The sequence below is a fragment of the Teleopsis dalmanni genome, chromosome 1, assembly GCF_002237135.1.
Source record: "Teleopsis dalmanni isolate 2A chromosome 1, ASM223713v2, whole genome shotgun sequence".
NCBI classification, from domain to species: domain Eukaryota; kingdom Metazoa; phylum Arthropoda; class Insecta; order Diptera; family Diopsidae; genus Teleopsis; species Teleopsis dalmanni.
Window position 1 is genome coordinate 66,865,387 of NC_051846.1, and position 25,045 is coordinate 66,890,431.

General features: G+C 25.9%; 1 protein-coding gene across 1 annotated transcript; it reads right to left on the bottom strand.

The window, feature by feature from the left end:
* Positions 1-1,644: 1,644 nt before the first annotated feature.
* Positions 1,645-25,034, bottom strand: LOC119672873 (cationic amino acid transporter 3). The gene is made up of 6 exons (XM_038084035.1): positions 24,797-25,034; positions 4,489-4,913; positions 4,155-4,415; positions 3,813-4,099; positions 3,513-3,750; positions 1,645-2,419 (listed from the first exon to the last, which is right to left on the bottom strand). Exons 2-6 carry the CDS (start codon positions 4,841-4,843, stop codon positions 1,764-1,766), a joined length of 1,797 nt encoding a protein of 598 aa, XP_037939963.1. The 5' UTR covers positions 4,844-4,913; positions 24,797-25,034; the 3' UTR covers positions 1,645-1,763.
* Between the last annotated feature and the right edge of the window lie 11 nt (positions 25,035-25,045).

Genomic DNA, 25,045 nt, shown 5'->3' on the forward strand with positions numbered 1-25,045 from the left:
AGTTGACCAATTATAAATATTGTTTTCGTAGTCTAAAAATATGATATGAAAGTCAGTATATTAAAGTATCGCAAAACCGTAATAGATTAGATATAAAGAGAAACTTTTTTAAGATTTAATGACAATGTTTATGATAAAAATATGTTATATATTCTTTCTAAATGCTTTATTCTGATTGTTAGAGGCAATCTAATTACTGCATTTCTTCAATATTTAAAAGAATTTTTATGTTTCTAAGATTCAAAAAATTAAAGATCAAAAAAACCTCACAACCTATATCAAAAAAATAATATTTCGGAAACTCAAGGTTCCATATTTAACAATACAATATAAAATTCTGCAGACAGAAGTAGTGTTGCGAAGTTAGTTGATCCACAACTAAGTCTATGATCTTAAATTGTATAGTAAAAAAAAGACTCCGCTATTAATGTGATACTCTTTAACAGCTGATATGCTTTCAGGTTACCTTTGGGTCATCGTAATCCAACTCAAGAATATCTGTTTGTTTAAGATAATAGAATATCGTTTTTACTTTAAAGATATTCAGACTTCTACTCATATTCTCTGTGACAAAATACTAACGTTATATCTCCTATTTCGTAAGATACTCAACAAAGAACATTTTAATTTTCATATGAAAGCTGAGCGTCATCTATTAACATTGATCACAGTATCCCGCTACGTTCAAATTCTAGAACACTGTTAATTTCTAAACTGCATTGGTCTATACTGTGAACCTAAAACCCTATTATCTCTTAGTTTATGCTATTAATTAACTTGATAAGTCTTAGTAGTTATAAAAAATATTATATTTATTTGTATTTTATTTACATACATTTATATATCTTTTTTTTTGTTTTTAAAACTTAAAATTACACTTATGATTAACTGGCAATTTAATATTTTATACATTTTTAGTTTTTATTATTATATAAAAATCACAAGAAGTAAAAGTTTTTGTTTTTTGGAATGATTGAATGTAAAAGTTGCATATCTGAGGGCGCATAAAAATAACAAGTCATTTCTTTTAAACGAGTTTGATAAAAATGCTCTAATATAGTAGAAGACATGGAAGCTCGATTGTATAATATAAATAATATAAAATTATTTGTAAAATGTACATTTTCATATTATTTACTTACATATATATAAAAAACATATAAATAATTATATATACAATTATTTAAAAACGAACTTGTTTAATTTTTATGCGCAATCTATACATCTCTCTCACACTTTATAAATAAAGTAGTAAGTTAACTATATAATAAAATAAAAATAATAATTTTTTTTTTACAATAAAATAATAAATAAATACGATATTAAACAAGTTAAAATATAAAAATGTAAACAAATAATACATATTAAAATATTAAATATAAAATTAATTAAAAAATAAATTCAAAGTTGTTTAAAAAAAAGCTCTATAACAATACGAATCCACATATCTAATTTACTATAATTAAAAAAATTAGTTTTAAAATATACAATGATGCTACTGATAAAACAAAAATCATAAAAATTTATATATAGTAAAATCTCAAAATAACTTAATAACCAACAGTTAATTTACTTAAAAATATTTTAAACAATCTCAGGGTATAGATAAATTTACAAACTTTTTACACAATTTTCGATCAATTTTACATTAAACACTATATAATAAAATATTTGCTGTTTTCAAATAATAAAAATAATAATAATAAAATTTTCGAAATACTTTAAATCTCTGCTCTCTTAAAAATGCTGAATAAGCGTTGCTTTTAATGCTTTTCGGCTATGATGTGCTCAGATTTCCAATCTGGTTCGAAGGCTTGATTTGTGTGTTGCATACGTAATGCTGCTTCTGCATTATTTCTGTTCCTTTGGATTTGTGTCGATTTGCGAATGCCATAGGTAAAGTAAATTATATAGCCAATGGCGACCCAAATCAGAAAACGTATCCATGTGTATACGTCCAATTGGAACATTAAGTATAAATTTGCAAATACACTTAAGCACGGCACAAGTGGCACCAGTGGCACCTTGAACGTAAGCTCAATGGTTGAAACTGGCTGCATGGCTATGATAATCAATATTAATATTAAAGCAGCAGCAATGACACTTAACGTAATGATGCCCTCTGTAGAATCCAGATCATAGTATTTATCACATATGCACCATATTATGCATACAATGGCGAATACAACTACTCCTACTTTGGTTATGGTTGAGGTTAAAATATTTGGTTCCTTAAATTTATTACTATTGAATAATTGACGCAAAACAACTGGGCAGCTAATAGTGACTTGTGTAAACATTTGCTCATCCTGATAACGAAGCACCAAAACACATATAGCGACGATTGTATAGGCCAATAATGTACCAATTGACATCATGTCAATCAATTGATCCAAATCGAAAAGTAATGCCATTATAGCTGAAAGTGAATAACAATGAATTATTTATTAATTTAATAGTTAACAATAATTAGTTTTTTATATTCTATTTTGACAATTTAAAATAACATAGTTCTAGCGATTATTTCAGCCATTAAAAGAAATGGAATACTCGTAGAATTTCGGAAGGTTCTGTGCACCCAGTGGAGCGAATAAGCCCATTACAATTATTTTAATAAAAATGTAATGTGTAGTAATTATTTTTAAATTTATTATCTATTCACATAAATACTCATGACACTGTTGATAACCACACCATGGAGGTAACAATGGTGTATTCGTGGGGCAATGCAATAAACAGAACAAAAATTTATTCTATTACAAAAACACTATCAAAAAATATTTTCCAGAACCCCCCTACACCTTAGCATAATTCTGGAACCAACATCAACACCAGCAATAAGTCTGAAAATCACTCTTGTAATTAAATGCTCAATTGAGAAGTATAACCTTCTCTCGACCATCAAAAATGACTATTAAGAAGCTTATATTGCTCTTGGTATTAAATGGCATAAAAGCATATATAATCAGTATCAACGATAATTAGGGTTTTCCAAAAAAAAATTTTACGATAAATCTTCTATTCAAACTAGGTTAAGAGTTATTATCATTTTAGATGGAAAGATGAAGTGTATGATGAACTATATCACGCTATGATATGTCAAGAAAGAAAGTAAAACATTCAGCTAAAAAATATTCATAATGATATCAACAGGAAGCGCGAGACTTTTATTAAATTGGAAGAATTAAGTTGTAGTGAATCTGTCACAGCTTGATATTTCTGCTAGATTCAACGCGCAAGACATTTTACTGTTATAGCCCACTAAGAACTGGTTATATAGTCCCTTTTGGGAATTGTGAACGGTACTTGGTAGTCGAAATTGACTAGTGGCTCCGGAACTTAGACCCGGTCGCACTTGGAACCACATTGTAGTGTTAGAAAGAGCCGAGACCGATGTACGGTTTTTTTTCAAATATTTAATCAGAAAGTCATATATGTACTTAATAAGTTTCAGATTTTGATATTGAAACGTTAAAACTACGGAATATATCAAGTCTTCATTTTGTACTTACATGCAAATATTCCAGATATTATCGTAGCTAGCAGAGGAGTTTGTGTGTAATCATGTACTGTTGATAATTTCTTGAACATAATGCCATCGTTACCCATAGCATATAGAATACGTGGCAAAGGAAACATAGCACCCAATAAGCTAGTACACAAAGCAAACACAGCACCAATAGTAATAATCCATTTAACTGTATCCCAACCGATACTTTCAAATGCAGAAGGGAAAGGCGCATGTGGATCCTTAAAATCAAAATAATATATTAAAATCAATGAATGTAAATAAAAAATTTTGCTTAACATACTTGTTCGAAATAGGGTACCATCATTGTCAAAACGGTTGACACACCAAAATAAGACAAAAATATAATAATCAGTGATATAACAATAGCCAATGGTATATTGCGCTTAGGATTAATAGCCTCTTCACCGGTGGTAGCAATACAATCAAAACCAACAAAACCATAAAAACATTTTGCCGCACCAGCCATAACGCCTGCAATGCCATAGGGCATAAAACCGCCTGTGCCAAAATCTTTACCTTCTACAATAGGTACTTGATCTGCAGGTATCTTCCAATTTGAAGGTTTAGCTGTAAAAAAAAAATATTAATAAAACTGAATCAAAAATATTAGATTTGCTCTTACCGTTAATACCGCCTGCTACCAAAACAATTGCAATCGTCACCAAATTAACAGTGGTAAATATATTATTTAAGAAACTAGATTCTTTGACACCAAAAGCTAAAAGCGCTGCCAAGAGTAAAACCATACCAAATGACAGAAAGTCGGGATAATTGCCAAGGAAACCAGCATTGATTGGCATTGCTTCTTCTAAAGCTTTAGACATGCTGTTATTGATTAACGAGTCAAAGTAACCACTCAAACCACGTGCTACACTCGCCGTGCCTTTATAAAAATAATTTCATTGAGTTAGATTTTTTTTTTTATTTAACTTGTTTTTTGTTTTTCTTTAACTCACCTATTACATATTCCAATATCAAATTCCAACCGATTGTGAAGGCAACAAATTCACCAATTGTCACATAGCTGTAAACGTAGGCACTACCTGCTTTTGGCACGCGTGCTGCAAACTCGGCATAACATATACCAGCGAAAGCGGATGCGACAGCAGCTATCAAAAATGACAGCGTTACAGCTGGACCAGCTATATTGTATGCTACGGAACCGGCTAATACATAGACTCCTAGACCTAACGTACTACCAACGCCTAACGCTGTCAAATCGATTAGTGTTAAAACTCGCGCTAATTTGGATTCTGACTCATTGACGTCGTCAGTTTTTTGACGCGTTAATGCCGCCCATAGTTTAGACATTATGGATTTCTTCGAATAATTATTCAAGTGTTGAAAGTGTTTATTTTCTCACTGGTACAATAAAGTATATCTAAAAATATAAAAAAAGTATTTATTGGTAATAATTGTATAACAACAATAATATATATTGTATAAACAAATAGTTGGTTTCGGTATAATAAAATTATTATTTATGGTACCATTTCCCAAATTTCACATATCAAATATTCGCTAAATACAATAATTATGATAATTAAAACAGCCTAATTAAAAAAAGTGTTTCCTTTCTAACTTTCTGAAAAAAAAATTAACTTTGTCTTAAATTTTTAATACCATGTTTCTACTTGTCTCATTTCAGCAGTTTTAATTTAGCATATAACATAAAGTACTTTCATATATGTTAAACGAACTCATTATAAATAAATCAACTGATTAAGGGATTAAAATGTCTAATGCAACCCTTAAAAATTAATTTTCCAAAAGGGAAATTAGCAAAATTTGATATATTTGTTATATTTTTTATATATAAAATGTAAACAAACAAGCTATTTCTTATGCACAAATCAACTCACTCCAATGGAAACGACTAAATCTTAATTTCATTTACATAAGTAGTTTTAGCTGCAGTTGAAACATAATATAATATAGGGTCAGGATAAATTCAAACTATTATTATAAACAATTATAACATAATATTTGTGAACAATAAAATGTTGTAGTAGAAATTCACTTAAGACAGATAAATGTTTGGATCACTAAAAAATGAACAGTGGAAGATAAAATGATTAAGCTTCGTATGAAACATATTCCAACAATCTATATTGGATAATATTTTCAAATGATTTTTAAAGATTATTTGGAAATATTTGTTGGAATGTTTTGAAAGAAAACTATATGAGTAATTTGGCCGATCTTATAGTTACCAAGTATATAGTACACGAAAAATACAACACCTTATAGCTTGTAAGTAATATTAAGGATTTCCAATGTGAGGCATGACAGTTCTTTTTCTTTGCTAGTTGTATAACATATAAAAAAATCTCGTGAAATCATTTGAAACTCGTTAAATCTGCAAAGTAACTTTTATCAATTAACTACATAGACCATAAATCAGAGATATGCAGGAAATGCTAAATTATACGTATTTTGTTAAGCTTTTAATACTGTATTATTAGAATACAGTATATTCAGCATTAAATATATTATTATCTTCCACTATCTTCCACATTATAGTTCCACAACTATAATTATAAATTGGTTTTATTCTGAACAGATAATAGTTTACCACAAAAAAACTAAAGAGTAGCCGCATATAGTACTTGACCTGACGAATAGATCAAACTTCCTAACTAATTAAATCTTTAAAGTTAGTGAATAGTAGTATAGGAAAGCAGTGAAGTAGTAACAATATACGTTATAAAACTATCATATGTATCATATGTGTAATGTAATGGTGACTTTCGTTGGGAGTTCTCCATTTCTATCGTTATTAACTACATTTTTTTAATATTTTGGACATTTTTTATGCCCCCTTCTAAGTTTAGAGTTGGTCTCTAAGCCCGATTGCGTCAAAAAAAATGGTATATAACCTATTTTACAGAGTTTTATTGCCTTTCCTGTAAGAATATACATTCTCAGGAGCCTATTCCGTAGCTATAAAACTGTATCTCTTTTTAAACTGTCTTCAAGAGCTTCTTTGCCAAATATTGACGATATGCTAAATTATTTCAATTTATTTTCTTCATATTCAATAAGAAGATAAATAAGAAAATCACTTATAGTTAATTTTCGATAACTAATAAATAATGAATTTCCGAGAAGTATATATTTGATTATTCTTATTAAAGAATTTTTGAAGTTTAAATAAATCATTTTATGCACCTGCTCAGCTTTACGGTATCTGTGCTGACGGGCCACTACATAATAGGAAAGCATGCTATGTTATATCTACCCTATAACAACTTTTGCGCAGTGCTCCAACCCTTCTTTAGTGTCCTTTCTTAGATAAGAGAAAATCAAAAATCTTCAGGGCTTCTTTTCTTACCGACCTGTCATACTACAATATTTGGTATCTGCTCAACTTTACGGTATCTATGCTGACGGGCCACTACATAATAGGAAAGCATGCTATGAGACTGGATCTACCCTATAACAACTTTTGCGCAGTGCTCCATCCCTTCTTTAGTGTCCTTTCTTAGCTAAGAGAAAATCAAAAATCTTCAGGGCTTCTTTTCTTACCGATCTGTCATACTACAATATTTGGGACTTAGCCAATTCATAGAACTAACAGGTTGGTTTACTTTTACCTAATGGGAGTGTCGTTACCTTTTTCGGTGTTGGTCGTATACTAACATTTTAGTCTATTTACGAACAAACGTTATTTCTATGGTACCACAATGCGCCATTATTTGAGCTCAAGTGTTCTTTCTTGAATACGAGTACAAGGCCACCACTACAACCTACCTACTTACTAAAACATTTTAAATTATTAAATATTAGTTATTATTTTTTAATTGTATTTGGTTTTATTGTCTTATGCATAAATATGGTATATTAGAATATATTAACAGTTCAAGGAAACAATAGTAATTAGTTGAATATCGTATTTTTTCCACTGCAAAATCCCAATATCGAAATCTGATTTATTAACTATTATCGTAATAAATTATTTCCTTTAAAAACTGGCAATCAAAAAGCTAGATTAATATTATAAATAGATTAGTTGAACATTACATTATTGTTTTTATGTTATAAACAGGTATAAAAACAAAACCTTCAAGTAATTCAAAGATAATCAATTAAAGCATATGTGTATAACTCCCGAGGTGCAATGCAGTGATAGGTATATTGAAATGACGGCTACGAACGAGTTAATACCAGAAATATTTCACAATAACTCATTCTACTATCTTGGCTTTGAAAACATATTTCAAAAATGTTTCATTGAACGTGTTAATTTCATTTCAGCCTTGCTTTTATCTCTGACGATTCTTTCGGGAAAGCAAAAACCACTTTACGTGTATTCAAAATTTATTGTTAACAAATTGAAATTCATTTCGGTTTTATATTATTATTTTAAATGCGACACTGTTATTAGCTTTGCTTATTTAGACTATGTGAATTGAGTATTAATTGTTTTTTCTTTAAATTTTTTAATAAATATATACAAATATCTACTTATGTATATATTTCGAATGAGTAAATATAAACAACTGTAAAATGTAATTGATATTTAATTTATTTTACAATTAAAAATGATTATTATCGTATCCAAGTAATGAAAGTAAAAGTGATTGAGAACAAGTTGGCTCATGATATTGAACTTTAGAATATAAATAACCAGATTATTATTCCAATCAATTGCTGATTGATATTCGTGTACATATGTATAGATATGTATTTAAGTGTAATTAATCCAACGTAGTTTACACTTTGTTAATCATTAATTACCTATAATTAATTACTAACAATTATATATAATTATGCATATTCATTAAATATCTTCACTATATATGCGTACATGAGCGCTGAAATGTAGCTATTGAGATGTGTTTAACATACTACAATAACACCTCACTAAAATAGACTTAGTAAATCAACAGAATCCAGCTGTTTAGTTCTCTATGTGGAGAGAACACTTTTTAAATAAACAAAACTGTTTTAAATGAACAAAACTGTGACATAATATAATATATTCTATTACAATTCTTAGCTAATCGGTTGACAAAAGAAAGACACAAATTTTTAAATACATATGCAGATTTATTTGTTTTGAAGAAATTTTAAAAATAATTAATAAAATAATTAAGCCACGAATGGAAAATTCATATCACATAAATTAAGAAGTTAACTTTTTCATTTAACTGTTGCAAGCAGTTAGTGCTGAAATCACCTCAGAAATAGGCATATATCAAATTCTTAACTGGCACCACCAAAATCATAAAAACTAATAAAAATAAAAGACACGAAAACGCAAATTAGCTACAAAAAAAATTCAGTTATGAGAACTTTTAACTAAATTTTTGTATAAAAATTTTCAATAATGGGACAACCTTCTGCTTAAAAAGTATCCGGATTTGTTCTTTGTTAACTACTCAAGTAATAGACCTTTATCAAAATTCTTTATGTTATGTTGGTTAAGCGCCATCTGTCAATTAGTTTACAGCAGCTGTTAATATGAGACTACCACAAGTGCATTAAGCGATTTTTACTATGGAAAATTCTTGTTGTACGCGATTTTTTGACAAAACACGGCACCACTGTCATCGCTCAGGCACTATATTCAACACATCTGGATCCGTGCGACTTTTTCGTGTTCCCGAAACTCAAATTGCCCCTTCGTGGTAATCGTTTTGAGTCGATTAAATCAGTAAAAGAGAATTCGCCGAAGGAACTAAAAGCCATACCAGCACGGGCCTACGAAAAGTGTATGGAAGACATGTGTATCGCTTCAGAAGGAGCATATTTTGAAGCAGATAAAATAAATTTGGAATAAATTTGTGTGTTTTATTTACAAAATCAGTATACTTTTTGAGCAGAAGCTAAACATTTTTATTTTGAATAAATCTTAAAGTAATTAATTCATAAATAGAAAACTCATATCGCGTAAATAAAGAATTGAACTATATTCAAGACCCGCAAACAGTTAGTACTTGAATTAATATGAAATTTAGAAAGAAAAGAAAAGACTTTAAAAAAAATCGTTTCTATTCTCAAGCTCCTATTATGCTTAAAAACTTCTAGATAAGAGACATGCATATAAATTAGCAATGGTAATTTAACAGAATTAATTTTTTTTTAATTAATTAACAGAATTTCACGTATCACCTGAAGAAAAATTCATATTTATGACACCAGCAGGAGGCAATATAATCATATAAAATTATATATTGTTTTCTAGTTGCTAGTTGTCTCACACCAATTTCTTTCAGTAAAAGACCCAATTTCTTTCTTTCTTCTTCTACCTATTTCAATATGAGAATAATATTAAAAAATTATTTAAATCTAAAATTATTATTGTTATTATTAAGTTACTAACGTTATTATGTCATTCAATAAAAAAATGCTACACTAAATATAAACTAAATTCATCTAAAAAATAAAAATTAAACTCCTTCACTCCAATTATGCATGTTGTCAATTCCCAACTTAGCTATGTAGTATAATATATTTATGTACGTATATAAATATTGTGTATTAAAATTTTTATGTAGGTATGTATATGTGTAGCAAATAAATATGTTATTTCTAACATTATAATAATGCTCAAATAATTAATTGTTAAATAAATGTTCCCTTAAACTATAATGAATCTGTTTAAACATTTACAATACAGCAATATTTTATTGTACTTTTTGCTGGTACCTGAATTTTTCTTTGGGTAAAATTAAATACCAAGTTGTCTCAACAATGATTAAATATTAGTAATATTAATAACTTTTATATTGAAATATTGTGTAGTTTTTTTACACAAATGATATACCTAAGCTTAGTAGCAGCTGAAGCTTAATAAATGCTACGTATTCTTAAATCAGAAATAAAATTTTTCTTCAATGAAACCCTTAATAAAACTGTATTTTATTAGTATTTTTATTAAATTTTTGTTTCAGTTTTGTAAAAAATTGTGTTTTTTGAAAGGTGACTGAAATATAGTTCCTTTTTTAAGCACAAATTTTAAAGTGCAGTGACTCCATTTAAACATAACATTAATCACAACAAACAAATTATAGTACTAAAATCGTTTCCTTTTCCTTTGTCATTTTTTATTTGAAAAATAAAGCCGAAAATCAGTTTAACTCTGACTCTGCCAAAGCTCAACGACCACTCCCTCATTTAAAAGGAAGCTAATTTGCTTATTAGCTTAAGAGGGAGATTGTATTATTGAAATTCATTTTTAAAGCTGGGTACGACAGCCACTTAATAAAGAGTATTAAGGGGCTTTAATAATTTTTTATTTATTTTAAATTTATTTTTTGAATAATTTTTAAATATGTTATTTGATGTAATCGTATTCCTTTATCACACATTAATACATATTCTCATTGTTCTTCAATCTTCGAAGAATTCTCCTTTATCTTCAAAAAATTAGGAAGTCTCATTTAAATCGGTATAAGTTGGTATTCAATTGGTAGTCAACAGTTACTTAAACATAATATGATACTATGATATGATAGCTATTATATTTAATATACATTCCAACCATGTTTTCTATTTTCTATATCTATTTCTGTTAAATGATCTAAACTTATAAGTTATAATAGAATCAAATATATGTAAGTGCCTAATTCGTATGCCCCCAGAAATTTAAACAAAAAGATATATTAAGGTTAATTTTTTTCTTGCCGATAATGGCTTGTCTTCTAAGCCTGGCACTTGCAGTCCAAACAAATTATATACGGACGATAAACTAATTAAATAAAAATTCGATTATTTCCAAAGACCACTGATGAAGAGTACTTGGCAATACTCGAAACAGCGTTGTATGGTCAGCCAAATTTCAATAAATTAAAAATAAACAATTTTGTTCTTTGTCCTTTCTTCGCTATTCGAATCCGTCTATAAGATATATTGTTTATTTTAATCGAACTTATGTCAAAGATCCGTTGCTTCCTTTATTCTTTCATAGCCGATGCTTTAAAATGCTTCTAAAATACTGCACTTATATGCTGTAAAAGCATCATATGTATAATATATATATGTATGGTATGATGTAGCATATTATATATATTATATATTTATATTATATGTTTATATATGAACCATACTCTTAAATATTTATTTTAAATCAACGAAAAATAAATATTTTCTAAATATATATTTTATTTTATTATAGTAAAATATAAACTAAATTTTAAAAAATTGATAGAAAGTAGACTTTTTTTCTTATTCTTATTAGAAAATTATAAAATTCATATTTTGTTTATTTATTTAAATTAAAAAACTTGATAATTTGTCATAAGAAATAAACAACATTTGTTATTTTTAACTTTAAATTAAAAATAATTTAATCATTTTTTATCGTTTAAAATAATTACTTTTTGTAAATTTTTAGTTCGCAATTGTTTGTAAAAATGTTCAATTACTAATATTGAATAATTGTTTTTAATAAAAAACTCCCCGTTTTTTCACTAACATAAACTGCAGTTGTGAATAATAAACAGACTAAAAATCTACTATAATTAGTTTTACTGTGATTTTTTAAAGTAATTTAATCCAGTAATAGTACAGTATTTTTAAAAAGCGCATGTATTCAAGGTAATATACTATATATTAAATATATACAATGCATATAACATATATTTTACATTTATATACTTTGTATATTCATATGTATTAGCTGTAAATAATGAACTTATACTAAATGTTATTAGGTTTCTTTAAATATATTTATAATCGAAAAAGTTTTTTCACAAATTATACAAAGAACAAATTAGTCATTAATTATAATGATCATTACTCATTAATTATTTAGTAAAAGCATTAATATATTAATTTTAGTTTTTATTTTTTAAGTATTTTAAACAGAACAGATTTTATCGCCATTAGTGGTACCTTATTCCTTCTCTCATTACTTGTCTTGCAAAATAACGTTGCAGAAATAGAAGTTTTCTTCACGTAGAACATCCGAAAAAAGTGGAGTTATCTGTAACATCTTTAAAATTCTTGAGATTCCGTTCACGTAGGAAAAAATGTTAAGAAATCGGAGAATAACTTTTATTACTTCAAACTCTATGTATATTATAGAAATAGCTCAATAACAATTATGGGGCACATCTTCACTACAACCTACACCTAAAATTATCAGTGACTTTTAAGGAATATTATGTTGAAGCTATTTGAGCCAGTACACTTAAGCATTTATACTCTTTCTTAACTCGAGATATTTTTAAAACCCCTTTTTACGCCTTGACTGGATTATTGTTCATCACTTCATCAGACTAGCAATAATTGACCTCAGATCTGCATACCTCCCCGAGGAGCCTGTAACCATTCTGAGATATGATAACGCGGTGTTGGTAAGTGTTGGAATAATTCACTGGAATTTAGCTTATATATGTATGTAGTTATATATGTGAAGAAAAAAAATCTAAAATAAATTGATAAAGCCAACTGTTTATAGTTATGAAATTTTTCCATAGGGTAATCATAGAAAAGTAACTTTTAAGTACTAATTTATATGAATTTTGTTCTCTATCATAGATTATTATAGAATGTAATCACCGTAAGGAGATTTACCGGGAAGACCGAAATAATAACCGGTCACTGTTGATTGAACAATTAGCTAGCAAAGTTAGGAATCCAATCCAATTCAGACTGCAGACACTGTAGAGAAGAGAGAAAAACCCCATACCATGTGCTAGGAGAATGTCCGGCACTGACGCACAAGCAAAAGAAACACCTAGAAGCATATGTCATGGATAATAGGGATATAAGGCTAGGAAATAGAGATTTAATAGACTTAAAATAAAACAAACAAACATTATACACTTATCCTTTTCTGAGTGAAATACCAATCATACCAAATTCAATCATCCCTAAAAAAAATTGTGTTTGTTTGTGCACAAAGTCTCCACATAATTTACCTGCGAATATTCGAAGAATATTCGAATATTCGATATTCGAAGACTCCTGATTTAGAAAAAATCCAATTTTTTTTTTTACTTCGAAGACTTCGTTGCTATCCGATTAATCGAATACTTGAATAACTTCAGTTTTTAAAATATTCGGATAATATGAACAGTTATATACCACACTTGTCTCAGAATAATATTCAAAGTTCTGTAGATTTTTTAAATTCAAATAAACAGTGCTTCATAATTGGTCAAAGTATCGGGTTACGACTTAATTTCTTATATTATAATAGATAATTTTTCGTAAATAATTTTGTGGGCTGCAATAACCAAGGTTCACACTTATACCTTATTAAATCTGCAGTAAACAGTCCGATCCGTTAAATATTGTATTTTATTTTAAATCAATTTTTTTGCATTAATCAAATGTTTATAAGTCATACTTAAATGAATAAATATTAAGCACTCATAACAAACATTATACGTATATTTCTATTAGTAATGCCAGTTTATAAAACAGGTTCTATAAGAGTGGGCCATAAATGAATTAAATAAAGACGATTTATAAATCTAATGTTTTTTTTTATTAATTTTAAAATGTTTTAATAATTTAAATTAATTAAAAAATGTTGACCTACATTCAAATAACAGCCAACTGTTCTGGGATTTTATGGTAATAAATTATAAAACGTAAAACCTAAAATAATAAATAATGATCTATAACAAACATTATAAGCGCCAAGTGAAGTTTAAAATAGAATTAATGATATTAAATCATATTATATTTATTTAAATTTATGCTGTAATTTGCATATCCAAAAAATTAATAGCGTTTTAAAACTGTCAAACATAGATTAACCTCTATGGTTACAAGTACATATAGACAAAAATAGTTTTAAATAATAATAACTCCATATTTAGACTTCCGCAAACCAAATTGATTAATTTCCAAAATATTTATTTCATACAAGGTATGACGACAAATGTTTTATTTATAAAATCTATATTTAAATAATCAAATTGATTTTTATAATTTTAAGAATTAAACAATGAGTATGTTAATTTTTTATTTAAAACGTTTCACAAAAAAAAAAATTCAGCTGAGTGGAACCATACTCCAAAAAAAAAACCTGACTGCCTGAAGGCCTGAACTGCAAACAAGTTGAATTATGCACATTACACCCACAAAACATTTATTAAATAAAATAAATAAATAAAATTTACAATGCATACGTCAAAGTCAATGACTTTTATGGTGAGTTCAGAAATTAAAAATCAAAATAATAAATATTCCACATATTTGTTTAAATTTTTTTATTATAAGTACAATTAAATTAATATATAAATAAATAAAAAGCGAAATTTAAGATATCACAAATCATATAAGAATATTATTACAATCTGCACTTGAATTGATTTTTATTGCAATTTAATTCAAAAATCATTTTTAATTTCTCTGGAGCTATATGGAGACCCACAGCTTTGCTTGAATTGAAAAATGTTTAAAAAAATTTGACACGTGAACTATAACTGGATTGGCGATCAACATCGCTAAAACTGAAATGATACAATAATATAGCTTAAACTCATCAAATTTCGATTTATGGGGTTCACGTATTAAAGATACATTTTATTTGTCCTACTTCGGTAAGTACATGTGAAATGACATTGATTTTATATAGCATTCAAAACAAACTCACAAAACCTAATCCAATCTTTTTAACTCATAACAAAATTTATTGATTTTAAAGATTTTATATAATAGATTATGGATTATTAGATTGTACATATAGCACTAATGTTAAAGCCCTACTTTCATGCAAACTATTGCAAACCGCAATCTTTGCCTCTCCTTACCAGCATACCTATAACACCACTTTATTGTAGAGATTTACGCAATTATGTTTCGTTTTAATCGAATTAATTATTTCACAATTACAATTATAACTAATAATTATACAATTATTAATTATAATTAGAATTAATTTAATGTTTGTCTTTTTTTGTTTTTTTTTTTTTTGCGGAAAGGAGGTTTAAAAATACCTAACGCATTGTCTCTATATCATCACAATAGTGACATGTTCGATTTGCACGGACTAAAAAAAATCCCCCTCATGTACCAGACTGTTTCTATCCTGGCAGTATATCGGGAATAGTTTAGATTAGGGACCCTATGTTGGTTTCTCATTAAAAAAATGTGGTTTTTCTTCGTTATACTGCGTCCAGGCCTCACATAGGTTCATTTGTTTATCTCCTTTTTAAAAATAGACATTTTCCAGATCATATATTTTCCGTCTGAGTATGATCGAAACGAATAGTGATGACCAGCACCGCTGCCTCAGATACCGTACGTTATGCTGAAGCAACTCTCAGAGTTGCTGTTCGTACCTATGTTTATGTCATATAATGCCATGACAGTGACATATCTCCAGTTAGTAGATAAATGGAGAATTGGACACATGAATAATGTAATCTAATGACAAGAGTTCTATTTCAAATATATAGGGAGTAATAGTAAAAAAATTTTCATATACAAGAATTTTTTAATTTTTAATAAATTGAATTTTAGGACTGACCATACAATTGTATCGAATACCAGTTATCCATTATCAGTGATCTTTTGGAAACGTCTATTGGTTTAATTATTTATATGTAATTTTTTAACTGCAAGTGTCACGAATTGAATTATGAAAACAAATATTTATTAATTTGAATTAGATTAAAATATATCAATTCTAAATAGAAAGTTATTACATTTTTAATTTAAAATTAAAAATTAAGGTTGTTGTTTAAAAATTAAGTTTTATATGCGATAATTTGATGTTGCCTTATCAGCTCATATTTAAACTTAATTTTTTTATCTCTTAATCAAATCTGAATTTTTTTCTGCTAATAAAAAAACTTGTACTGGAAGTGTTATCAATCGTTTAAAAGAACGACAGTTGCCAAATATACTATATATATATGCCAAAAATGTTGAATATACGAGTCAACAAGTAGAAAGAAAAGACATTATCACGGTAGCATATTGATTAGGTTGTTTATAGCGATATGTATTACTTTATAAAAAACCTAATAAAAAAAATTAAATAGAAAACCAATTATTTTTAATAAAACAAAGAACATTGCGGAATTTAACCATGGACTCTTAATTATTTGATTTGAAATTGTTTTGTTAGAAGCTATTTATAATTAAAATATAAATTACAATCATTTATAATTTATACAATTTGCAATTATAATTATAAATAGATGATTTCCTAATTTATTAACAATATATATTCTGTGTAAAAAATTTATGGAAGTAGGTACTATTGCTTTTTAATGCAATTTATCTCTAATTAAATTTTCATAAGTTCATCGAAGCACGGTTTTCGACTTTTTCAAAGAATCTTCTTTTATGACCGTAATAGAGCCGTAATGTCTTAAAAACCTATTGGACTTTGTGCTATCGGAGAACATTTAAAAGTATAATATCCGTGGTATCACAACGAGCTGGGCTTTGATGTACAAAGCCTCGTCTCCAACCTAACCTAACCATAATTGCAAAAACAGATGATGTAAACATAGTCAGCAACAAATTGTATTTAAATATCGCATAGTGACACAATACAGCATTATTGCAATGGCGTCTTTTACACGCTTTCTTGAAATCATTAATTTGGATACTTTTTACACATGGACACAGCCCAGAAATTGCCTTCACACGGAAGAACACTTATCGCTCAAATACGAATAGATCATCATTTTTTTAATTACAAACTTATTTTTATTTATTTTATTTTTACACATGGACACAGCCCAGAAATTGCCTTCACACGGAAGAATACTTATCGCTGAAATCCGAATAGATCATCATTTTTTTAATTACGAACTTATGAGTAAAGTAAACTATAAATTCTACTTCCTATTTAAATAATTATGTTATATTTAATATAAACTATACCATACAGACGTAGATGCATCTTTTCTTTTATATATCTACTTGCATCTTACCCTTTCTGCGAAATCATTAAATTGAACATTTAAATTAAAGAAAGGAAGGAAGTAAAATTAAAATCAAAATAGTTTTAATAATTAATTTAGTTTAATTTTTTTTTATTTTTTCAATCACATAAAATTTTAAAACTAATTTAAATTTTGTATAAGACTTAACAATGATAATTAAATCAGCTGTTGTTTTACCGAATATCAATAAAAATTAACAGACCTATTGGCTCAATAATTCGGTAAAGTCGTAAATCAGACCTTTTAGAATTTTTATAAAAACAAATATAGACAAAAAATGTCACCTTTTTTCTGAGTCTGAATACTATCCATAACTTTATAATTCTAACGAAAACATCTTATACAAGGCAGTCATTGATTTAGATGTTATATTAAACCCCAATCCTTAAAGGTTGAATATATTTTTTTAAAGTAATATTATAATAGCAATTTTGTGTAATATGGTAATATTATGGTAATAATAGTACTATACTATATTTACTATACTTTTTTATAGTAAAATATATTAAATTTTCTATATAACAATATATTATTAAATATTGCTCTATAATATATGTAATTTGTGTTTGAGCCATTGGCTACATGACTAGCTGAGTATAATAGTAGTAAGGCAAGAATCTTTTAAAAATTTTTTATAAAAGATATTTAAAATATATCTATTATATAAAAGATAAATAAAGAATATAAAAGATATACATAACATTTAATATAAATAATATATATAAGGAAATAAATGTTGTTTTCTCATATAATCCTTGCGATTACATATTTTATGTCCTTTTTTCCTGTTAAATTTTGAGTGTGGAATATGTATTAAGTAAAATATATATAAATAAGATATATGAAAAATTATTTATATACACGAATTTTATTTATAAGAAATAACCAATTGAAAGGTCCTTTCCTAACTTGATATATACAGTCAAGAATGTTGTTTATATTCAAAAATTTGTTCACACGTGATTTTCGTTAATTATAAACAATATTTTTTTTAAGTATAATTTTATTTTCATAATAAATGAATGTATTAACTTCTTAATGACCTAGACTTGTCAGTTCAAAAAAAAAAAACAACTATATAAAACGTATTTAAAACTGGTTAACATTTTTCACATATTCGTTAAATTCTGTTCAATAAATCCTAAGAAGGCTTTAACAGTGTTGTTGTTTCAACATTAGTTTTTCATATTTAAATAATTTTTTAGTGCATTTTTAAATAAAAATTCTAAATATAAAAATTTTAATAACATTCATTATGTTTTTGCAAGTCAGAAATTTTATTTATTTATTTTTTTTTTTTGCATTGCTATTTTTCTATGAAATAATGTGACATTTATTTTGTTTTGATAATAAAAATTCATTTAGTATGCATAATAAATTCCATTAGAGGTAGACAAGGTACAATTATTTCGACTTATTGTACGATAGGCCAATGTAAACAAAACAAAAACCTATGAAAATTATTTATAACATAATTTAATTTAAATTAAATGTAATTTTATTTATAAATGGTTTGAACTAATTGTGAAGTTGCTATTAGTTTATAACACCTATTAAAATAATTATTTATAGTTATTGCAGATTAACATAGTTTGATATAACTGATAATAATATAATTGTAATTATATTTTATAAAAACTATTATTATTTCATGTTTGAGTAAATAAACATGAGTTGTTTACTTAATTATTATTTATATTTATAACAACCTATCTAGCCTATTAATCTATTATTTTCTACATAGCTATTTTTATTATTAATGCACATAAGCGTGATAAAATAATATTATTTAACTCAACAGAACAAAATATTATTTTATATAACATTTATTTACAAGATTTTTTAATTGTATAAATTATTTATATAAGATCATACTAATATATATATGTATAATAAAATTTTAGCTGTTTATGAAACTTTTAAAGTTTCTCATGTATTAATAAAAGCTCAAACCCCATTAATTCAATTTCCAGAAAAATTTTGAACTTTAAATCAATATCGCATTTAATATTTAATATGAAGGAACTAATACACTTAGAAAAATATGCTCTAACCACATACTTGTTGAACTGACCTCATCATTTTGCTGGAAAAATTTTAACTCATGTGGTGAAACGATATCAAAACCAACTTGTACGTATGGCTGAACCAACATGATACATCTAGTCAGAATATTTTGACCTGAGATTTGATCAAAATCTCGTTAAATGAACCAAATTATTTTTCTGAGTGTATGGATAAAATTATTATTACTAATTTATACTTAATAATAATAACTAACTAATAACATCTAACTATCGTATTTGCAATAAGTAAACAATATAAAAATAATGCAATTTTTATCTAAATAAATAAAATAATATACCCAATAAACATACAATAAAATAATAAAATTTAAAATATAACTAAATTATATAACAAAAAAAATTTTTATATTAAATTTTATTAAAATTATAGTTAAATTTTTTATATTTATGTATATCTGTAATTAATTTGCGCAGTGTTAACTTGAAACCAAAAGGAGACTTGTATATTAATTCAATGGTTAACCATCGGTTAACCAAAACTTTTTCTTTTTGACTATCATGACATATATGTACTTATCTAATTTTACTCATATTGTTAGCTGTGGAATATTGTGGGTTATACAATTTTCATATGTACGGGGATTTTTGATTAACTCAATCAAATTTTCACAGAAAATTTATTTTTAAATTTTCTTAAAAATAAGATAAATATGTGGTTGGTTTTTGTTTCCAGTGAGTTTATCAGAAATATGATTGATTTTATAATTAATTTCGTAGAATTCGTAGATATACGACTTCTCTTTCGCATTGGCAACAGTTCAACTTTTTATTGTATAATGATTTATTGTATAATAATGATTTTGAGGTATCAAGAAACTATATATCAGATTAAAATTCTTCTAATTAGATTGCTGAAGGTACCTGGGTGCAAGATTAGGCGCTTAAATCCATTATTTTAAAATAATTATATATATATATATATATGTTCTGAGTTATAGAACAATACGAATGTCAAAGATTACAGAAAAAAAGTGTAATTCGAAATATGATGACAACATGTTAAAAGAAACTGTACACGCAACAAGCATCGATCTATTGATATCCACTTCTGACGTGACATAAGCATACGTGCTATCTTTCTTCCTTTCCAACAAATATGTTATTTAAAGAACTATCCTATGTCGATGGTATAGGTCATTTTGCTCACATTCAAAAATACAGATCTAATACAGAAATATAACATGTAACAATATAGAAAATATGAGTATTTATTTAATGGAAATCAATTTTCAGTATAGAATACTCTCACTGAGAACGTATTTGAATTTGAATAGTTTACTACAATATTAACGAAATAAATGGAATCTCTGACTAAAATCGGCAAATCAAAGCTCATGCATGTTCTGCAGTTTTTATAAATGTGTAGGATACTAACAACTTCCAGATAGGAACTAAAATTCAAATCTTTAATAAATATAATAATAAAAATTATTATGGTAATAATAAAAACACAATGAAGTATATTTGATCGTAATACTTTAAGCCGTTTATTTACACTCGAACCATTTCGATTTATTAAGAACAATTAAAATTGCAATAAACGGATTGCAATTATAGTTTATTTGTTACGATCTCTGAATAAATTCATATATATTAATTAAAATTCATTTGATTAAAGATTTCATTGTATTTTTTTAAAAACACTTCCAAAAGTTATATGTGTTTTCTACGAACGTGCTTTGAAATAATGATACCTTTGCCGTATATTAAATTAGTCACTAATAGAATGTATGATAGATTAACTAGATATAAGCGGTTTTAACTTTAGTTAATCTTATTTAAACATAAATTAATAAACTTAACACGATTTTATTTGGAAAATTTCTGTTCATTTTTTTTTTATTGTTAATTTTTCATTTTATATATTTATATATATATTGTTTTTGTTTTGTTTATTATTTTTTTTTATATTTATAATTGTAAACTTGCAACACTGCTTTTCTGTGCAATTAAGTTAATTTCTTTAACAATGAAACTTGTTAAGTACCTGGTATGTAAATATAAACAAAAAACATAAAAAATTCAAATTAAGTAAAAAAGTATTATTAAAAAATTTTTCTTTGCTGATAATTTTTTATAAATTATTTTAAATTTTCAAAAACAAAAGATAATGAATTAAATTAATAAATGCAAAAGTTTACCTTGAAACTTTGAGAGAGTACCGGAGTTACTATTGGAGACGTCCCGAAATTTATTCCGAAACATATAAAAATAATTATAATACATAGTTACAGAGAGATTTAATTCATGTCTGCTTTCCCTCTGCGCTCCTTAATAACTATTTAAAAATAATTTATTCAATTTGCAATATCAAATTTCAATATCATTGAATTTTGAATTAATAAAAAAAATTTTGTTGTATATAGTATTGGAACTATCGGAATTAACTCTGTTTAATTTGTAAGTTATAAATATTTATATATATAAATTTAAAACCAAACGAATCTTTTTAGTTTAACCCTAACTATAGTTATTAGTTTCTCATATAATAAAAAAACCTCAAAGCCCATTATATTAATTGCAAGCAAAATATTAGACTTTATATCAATATCGCCATATATTTAATATGACAGAAGTGACTAAATGGATAACATTATTTTTACTAATAACTAAAAACATCTAACCATCATATTTGCAATAAGTAAACAATATAAAAATAATGTAATTTTTATCTAAGTAAATGAAATAATATACATTGTTTTATTTTAATAATTTTTAATACTGTTGCATATATATATGTATATATATAGTACATAAGCTAAGTTAAGCATTGACTGTATTGACGTGTAAGGAATAAACGAACTTACTCTGCAATTGACTTATTGCGTTTACTACTGGAGGGTTATTGAATCTTTTTGGTTTTTTTTTAACTTTAATATTAATATTAATATGGGAGAAATCAAATTTTTTATTAAATTTTTAACAATATTTTAAGTAACTTTCATAGAATTTATTTATTTTATTTAAATAATATTTTAAGTAACTTTCATAGAATTTATTTATGGAGAAATATATATATATAATAATATATATTACAACAAATATAACAAGGAAGAACCTTAAGTATAAATATATTGCAATAGACAGCTTTCAATCGGAACTTATACTGTCATATATAAAAAGTTTATATGCTATGTTATTCTCTGGTCTCTCTTGAAAAGTTAAACATGTGACTCGAGAAGTAGATTGAACCAACTGACACTGGTTGTCGTGAACAACCCTCTGGATTTTTGATTAATAATTTGTATTGATCATAATTGAGAGCAGTTTTATTAAATGCATAATGTGTTATATTTTATTATTACATATCACTTTTTTAAATTTATAAGTTTACCACAAATCATTAATATTGCAATCATCTTTTTTAGGTCTATATATAATTTATTAAAAAATATCATCGAAGAATATTAATTCGATATTTATTTATGTCTTTTGAATAAATAATATTTTTTATGCAAATTTGCAATAAGGTTTTAAACACCAGTAATTCTGATAAGGGTAGTCTAAATAAACTCGTGCTTGGTACATAGCTCACACTCATTAAATTTTGAACTAGGAAATTCAAACTTTTTTAAATTTATTTAAAAATATAAATTCAACCATTTTTGCAATGTTTATGTCATTTAAATAAATAATATTTGCTATATTAAATTTCTAATAAAAAAACAATAGCACTTTAAGTTAGGAATAACAAATTCCTATGCGATTATCCTATATCCTATTCAATGCGACTTAATATCTCACATTCATCAAATTTTAAACTATAAAGATTTCCATTCCCAAAGTAACTACATATAAAATGACAGCTGATATGAATGGGATATAGAAAGCAGATATAAAACAAAACCCTTAAAATCTTTGATAAAGTATGAACATCTTCTCTATGTATTGAAATAAGATTGTTTAACACCCGCAGAGAGTTTTTACGTCTCCTAGCCTAAAGCAAATTGATGCAGTGCTTTGTTTCAAACGAAGCTCGAATGAAGTTACAAGATTGCTTCTGTTAGAACTCAATCCCGTCATATGTTCTTAGTACGAATTTTAAAGTTTAAAGATATACATATATATATTTTATTTTATTTATTTTCACATAATACACAAAATATATATTATTAAATACATATTATTCGACTTTTCTTAAATGCGCTTAAGAATTCTTAATTTTTTTTTTGTGGCTTTTAAAATCATTTAAAGAATAAAAAAGTTTACTAATTTTACTTAATATTTTTAAACTATTACAAATTATATTTATTAGAATTCAAATTAATAAAATTAAAATCACTGAATTTTTTTTGTTTTATGTTTAAATAAACTCTTATTCTATCTTATTCTTATACAAAGTAAGATGTCTTTGGTTCCACCTTCAATGTATGAGGAAACACTATTTATATTGTATTTGAGGTTTAGCCAAAACATAAAAAAAAATTTTTTTTAATTAATTTTTTTGTCTAAAGTGACGCGTCTTATGATGAATAGAAACTATTAGAAATTAATCCTTCTAAATTAAAAGGATTAGAAAGGTTCAGCCTGGTACTTACAGTGCAAACAAAAATTCGATTATTTCTTAAGACCACTGATGTTGAGTACTTGGCAATACTCGAAACAGCGTTACGTGGTTAATCAAATTTCAATAAATTAACTAAAATTTTTATTGTTGTCTTTTTATTTATATTCGAACCCTCTTAATTGTAAAAAAAAAATAATTTTTAGTTTAAAAATCAATTTTATTGTAATAATTTAGAATTATTCAATTTCCCAACAATTTGCATTGCCAAAATCATTTTTTTAAATGTCATAATTAAATTATGCGTTGAATGCAAATATTCATTGTAATATATATTTTAAATATATAAATAAATTTGCAATAATATGGTATTTAAATACAATATAATTTTTTCAAATTCACACACCTAACTTTTTAGTAAATATTTAAATTTCTTTTCACAAAATACGAGTAATTTAAAATTTTATATATAATATAAAAATTTTTCTCAACAAATAAAAAAGTCATTGTTTAAAAAAATATAAATTAAGTAAATAAAATTAAACGTTAATATACTTGCTTTTATTATGATAATAATTTTTTTTTTTTTGAATCGTGTTAGCAATTAAATTTTACTTATACGTTTAATTGCATTCAATATACTTTTTTTATAACATTATTTAAATATTATTTATAGTAAATTTTTTTATTTGTACAATTTGTTTGTTGCACTAAAAAAAAACTTTATTTTTTTCAAATAAAATATATGTACATTTATGTATAAATATATATTATTTTAAAAACTACTTTTAATTTTTGAACATACTTTTTCACTTGCATATGCAATTTCACCTTAAACTGTAAATAATTTGTTTTGAGTTTGTCTGAAGACTTTGTACTTTATCAACTTTTTTTATATATTTAACCAAGTTATCACCATTTAAATACTGCAATGGCACGACTCTTTTCCAAGTTTATATCTTTAATAACACGTATACTAAATGCGCGATCGTTCAACACCGACTTCTACCGGAGCTAACTAAAGTAAGCACCTCCGAGCTCGACACGCTTTAAA

Bases quoted from the DNA above. Each gene is read 5' to 3' on its own strand.
- LOC119672873 (XM_038084035.1), bottom strand. From the start codon at position 4,843: ATGTCTAAACTATGGGCGGCATTAACGCGTCAAAAAACTGACGACGTC. The intron at 4,416-4,488 runs GTGAGTTAAAGA...ATTTTTATAAAG, and splicing joins GATATTGGAATATGTAATAG to GCACGGCGAGTGTAGCACGT. The intron at 2,420-3,512 runs GTAAGTACAAAA...ATTCACTTTCAG, and splicing joins AATATCTGGAATATTTGCAT to CTATAATGGCATTACTTTTC.